The 4,997-nt window shown below is 32.2% G+C and overlaps 3 protein-coding genes across 3 annotated transcripts in view; 1 reads left to right on the top strand and 2 right to left on the bottom strand.

Annotated features, from left to right (window-relative positions):
* The window catches only part of NAEGRDRAFT_72308 (uncharacterized protein), a gene marked incomplete at both ends in the record, with an annotated part of 1,622 nt that extends 1,357 nt beyond the window's left edge, over positions 1 to 265 (bottom strand). The window contains one exon of the mRNA XM_002672559.1: positions 126 to 265. Within this exon, the coding sequence (XP_002672605.1) occupies positions 126 to 265 (140 nt within the window). The remainder of the gene's footprint in view (positions 1 to 125) is intronic.
* A 643-nt stretch (positions 266 to 908) lies between these two features.
* NAEGRDRAFT_52123 (uncharacterized protein) lies at positions 909 to 2,357 on the top strand (the record flags this gene model as incomplete). Its single annotated transcript, XM_002672635.1, has 1 exon — positions 909 to 2,357. The coding sequence occupies one exon, from the start codon at positions 909 to 911 to the stop codon at positions 2,355 to 2,357; it is 1,449 nt and encodes a 482-aa protein (XP_002672681.1).
* Positions 2,358 to 3,435: 1,078 nt separating this feature from the next.
* NAEGRDRAFT_52122 (uncharacterized protein) lies at positions 3,436 to 4,878 on the bottom strand (the record flags this gene model as incomplete). Its single annotated transcript, XM_002672558.1, has 2 exons — positions 3,436 to 3,753; positions 3,967 to 4,878. The coding sequence occupies 2 exons, from the start codon at positions 4,876 to 4,878 to the stop codon at positions 3,436 to 3,438; spliced, it is 1,230 nt and encodes a 409-aa protein (XP_002672604.1).
* Between the last annotated feature and the right edge of the window lie 119 nt (positions 4,879 to 4,997).

The raw sequence follows: 4,997 nt of genomic DNA, 5'->3' as shown, positions 1-4,997 counted from the left end.
CTTTGAATGAAACTTGTTTCGTTATTAAATTTGTAACATTCAACGAAATCGTATTCGACAGTAACTGTAAATGAATTCTACCAACCAATAAATTCTCATTTCGAAACATTTCCAATAAAACTTACGTGCACAAACCACTCAATTCTGCATCTTTCCAAACTTTCTCATTTGATGGCTCATAAATATAAACCTTGCACTTGCACCATCCTTTAATTTCGTCAACATAACAATCAACTGCTTGCGCAGCAATTTCTAATTGAGACATTTTTTTTTTAAAATTAAACTTTCCAAAATTAGAATATTACTAGTATAACATAATCCACAAACTCATCAATTTGAATCTGTATATTTAGAATTGGTGAATGTAGTATTCATCCTAATTGCATACCTGAGTTTATTCCATATTCGAATCAGAGCACATTCTTTTGATAAATCTTAATTTATGATATTTAATGGCTACGGCCATATCACGATTCATGCACCTCATCCCGTCCGATTTGAGAAGTTAAGCATCGTCGAGCCACATCAGTACTGAGGTTGGAGACAACTTGGGAACCTGTGGTGCTGTAGTCTTTTTAATGATTTAAATGGGGGGTAATGATTAATAATTTTATATTTTCTAGTTCAATATATGTTATTTTTTGTCGATTTTTAGTCAGTTGATCGTGTAGATGATATGCTCCATAATTCCGTTTTTATTTTTTAAAAATATTTAGTATTTCCTTTTTTGGATCCCTCAACTTTGACTCTATTTTTTTCCAAAAATGTCGTAAAGGAAGAATATTTCATCATCTCTTGTTTCAACTCCAAAATGTCTCAAACTATTCCAATCGCCTCTATACCATTGATCAATGGACGAAATTCTATCTATTTCATAGCATGAAAATTAAAATTCGAAAGTGGAAAAAATGAAAAGAAGTTGCCTAGAGAATTCCGTTTCCTCACCTCCTCTCAAAAAGAAGGCAACCTACGACAATATCAATTCCAACTCTTCCCATGTACGAATACTTCTCGATCAAAGTTTTAAATCTCCAATTTTAATGCAACAAATTCGTGATGTTCCAAAAAATGTGAAATACGAATTGATTATTCACCCTATCCTAAAGGCCTTTGAAAAATGTAATCAAGACAATGATGAAAGGGAATTTGCTTTTGAACAATTAAAATTGAATTGGAAAAGAGATGGACAATATATTACGGAAGAATTATTTAAATTTAGCAGTGAAGATAGTATTGACATTGGAGGGACGTTGAATTTATATATTTATGAGGAGTTTAGTCAAGTGGCATGTGCACTTAATCCTTGTTCTCTTGATTGGTATCAAAAAGAATGTGGAAACAATAAGAAAGCAGCTTTGGCAGCTGTCTCTACTTGTGGGCTAGCTCTTGAATTTGCTTCAAAAGAATTGCGAGATGATGTGGATGTTGTGATAGCAGCCATGTATTCAGATGCTTTTTATTTGTTCAATAACGATGCTATCGATGATTTTGCTTGTGATGAAGTAATTGCTTATGATTTTGCTTCTCTCAGACTTAAAAAGGAATTACACTCTGTTGCCATTAATATTTATGGTGATTTTTTCAGATTTCACAATTATGAAACGTACCATGATTTCAAGTTTTACTACGATTATAGAGAAGAGGAGAGCAATAGTGATGTGAAAAACATTGTAAAGAGGTTAATGTCGCATGAAACGAAACCCTTCACACACAAGGAGATGTTGGAAATAGCCCATGAATTTCAAATGTGGAATGAAAGGATATTTTTAACACAGGATTTTGAAGAGAATTGTAAACTCAAACAGGAATATTTACGGGCTATTGTAAAGGAATGTGTTGGTTATTCGCCACTTTCCCTTAAAAATACAAGTGAGGAATTTAAGGATGATGAAGAAATAGTTCGAATTGCAGTGGAGAAAAATGGACTAGCTTTACAATTTGCCTCTGACCGATTGAAAAACAAAAAGGAAATTGCTAAAATTGCAGTAAGATGGAATGGTGATGCTTTAAAGTTTGTACCTAAGGAACTACAGGATGATTTTGATATTGTTTTAGATGCTGTTACATTCCCCAGTGGAAATGCAATTGAGCATGTCCCTATTTCATTAAGAAATAATAAGGAAATCATGCTGGCTTCTGTCAAAAGCAATCCAGAATCAATCAAATTTGCGTCCTATGTGCTTAGGAATGATTATGATGTTGTAAAGGAAGCTGTTTACAGACGAGGAAGTTTACTTGAATTTGTTGAAGATCCATTAATAAGAAATGATAAGGATATTATAATAATTGCTTGTTTAAGTTTGGAAAGTCCTTTTCGTTGCATACAAGATTTATTTCAACATAACAAGTCGCATTAACAGCCCTGTACATGTATTGCCAAGCTCAGTTTCGGCAATGTATATTTAGTTTGAAATAGTTTGAAATATTAGCTCAAAAAAATGTTATTAGAAAGATCGATCACTGAATTAAATTTCTAGATTTACATACTATCGGAAACCTTTTATTGATTTCTAATAATTATTATCCATTCTCACGATCTCTTTTGATGGAAGATTATTTGAGGATGAAACAAATCGAAACTACCAAGTGAAAGTTAATGAATTAAATGAAATGGGTTGCCAAAAGTGGAAATATTAATTATAGCAAAATTTATTGAATTCATGAAATTCTAAAATTAACAAGTGAACAGATGGATTATATGAAAATTTTCCAGAAATTTATGATAATTGTGAGTTCAATTGAAGGAGAATACAGTTAGTATGAAAATGTGGAATTTAGCTTGTCGTACAGGTTATGGAACAAAAACTGTATTTTATCCAATTGCCAATTTATGTTGTGTTTGTTTCTCTGTCTGGTCATTGAAGTCTTTGACATTGTCAATTGAAAAATTCATTCCTGATATACGCACGAAAGCAAAAGGGATGTGAGTGTAAAATTGACGAAAGGTATTCTGTATTCCAACACTCAAATCTTCGAAAGCCAATTACCTTTGAGGAAGGAGAAGATATTGCAAGACGTACTGGTTACATTACTTACATTGAAACATCATCTTTGAAAAAGATTGGATTGGAAGATTTTTTACCTGTGACATCATTAGCCGCTTGGCATTCGAATAACAGCAACCAATCATATTAATAATCATCGTCAGGGAACTATGTTTTATATATTATTTATTTTGGAATAATACCCTCATTTCCTTTCATTTCCTTAGTGGGACCAATTTCGGCTTTGTATTGCTTTTTTTGAAATCAACATTAAGGAAAAGTTAAAAAGACTACAGCACCACAGGTTCCCAAGTTGTCTCCAACCTCAGTACTGATGTGGCTCTACGATGCTTAACTTCTCAAATCGGACGGGATGAGGTGCATTCATCGTGATATGGCCGTAGCCATTCACCATGTCAAAATTATCATCACTTTACAATATTATTTCAACCTATCCAACAAAAACATATAACTCTAAATCAAAATGACTCTCGAAATTGTCTTCTTTGAAGGCCCAGGAAGAGTTGAATTGTAAAAGCTCATAGCTTACATTGTCAGGATTAGCACCAATACCAAACTTTTCAGTGTTAGCTTTAGTCTTCATATATTCCTTCATAATGCAATTAACACAACCTTCTGAGGCACCAGTTGGTTTTTTGAATTTCTTCTTCATTTCTTCAAATTCTGGATCATATCCTCCACTTGATTGATGAGTAACTGGTTGGATTGGATCATCATCCATATCATCACCAATATCAATTTCAACTTCCTCTGGTTCCAAAAGATCAAGAATTAAATTATAATAATTGATATATGGATATATATATTGATAATTAAATCATCACTATTTTCGCCTATACATTTGAGTAGCCTAGAACTTGGTGAATCTCTAATCTCTGAATTTAAACAACAGCTTATTCGAAACTAGTCAAAGTTTCTTTTCAATATTATTTCTTTTCTAATCGGTGATACGAATGCTTACATCTGATAATTGTGATTGACCAATCATTTTGTATAAAACTCCCAGCGAACGCCTTATCAATGATCTAGAAATAATGACCTGCTTGGTTGGATCATCGTTTTCCTTATTCGATTCTATCAGTGCTTGATATGATTCATCAGTGGACAGATTATTAATAATATGATACTCGAATTTTTCATTCTCTCTGAAAGTCTCAAACACGTTTTGATAAAAGTCAAGAACTGAATTAATCAAATCTCGTTCCTTATTCATATTTCCAATATGTTTCAATTCTATTCGATCTCTAGTGGGTTCTTTCAAATTCTTGGATTGGAAAGTTGATTTTTCATATAGTAAATCGGCCATTGTAAACATGAAAACAATTCGCAATTCCTTTGATGCCTTATGGGTTAAATATTCTTTGATAATTCCAATCGAATCAAAGAATTCATATTCAGAAAATTCAAAAGGATGATCGAAACTAATGAGACTTTGAATAACGATTCCAAATTTGGCATTGGAATTAAGTTCTTGCCATCTCCTTAAACGGGCTTGTCTATTGCCTAATGTTGTGTATTTCTTAACATCAACCAGTAAGAAAGATTCATTCCCTATTTCCAATTTTAATTCTCGAGTTCTATCCCCTTGAATTCGAATAAATTTCAGTTGATTCATTGAGATTTCTCCCTTATTAATTAATCTAAAAAATTGATCATAGTTCACAATCACTTCTACTGGAACAAACACTATCAATGATTTCGCAAATATTTCTCTCAGTTTAGGATAATTAATCCACAAATTAGCATAAACTTTATACGAATATTGATCCAATACTGAATTCCATCCATTTTTTGGACATCCCTTGAATGATTCTACAACACTTTCCATTTCACAATTAATATCTCCATCATTCCTATCAAATATTTCATCCATCGTAAACTCTTTCATATCGAATAGAATATCCAAAAACATCATTCGACAATGTTCATCCAAAATTTGTTCCAAAGTTTGATCATGATTAGAAATTGGATTATTTGTAGTTTCGGATATTG

This window comes from Naegleria gruberi (assembly GCF_000004985.1).
Source record: "Naegleria gruberi genomic scaffold NAEGRscaffold_52, whole genome shotgun sequence".
Taxonomy (NCBI): Eukaryota; Heterolobosea; class Eutetramitea; order Acrasida; family Naegleriidae; genus Naegleria; species Naegleria gruberi.
This window is presented reverse-complemented; position numbering and strand designations above follow the sequence as displayed.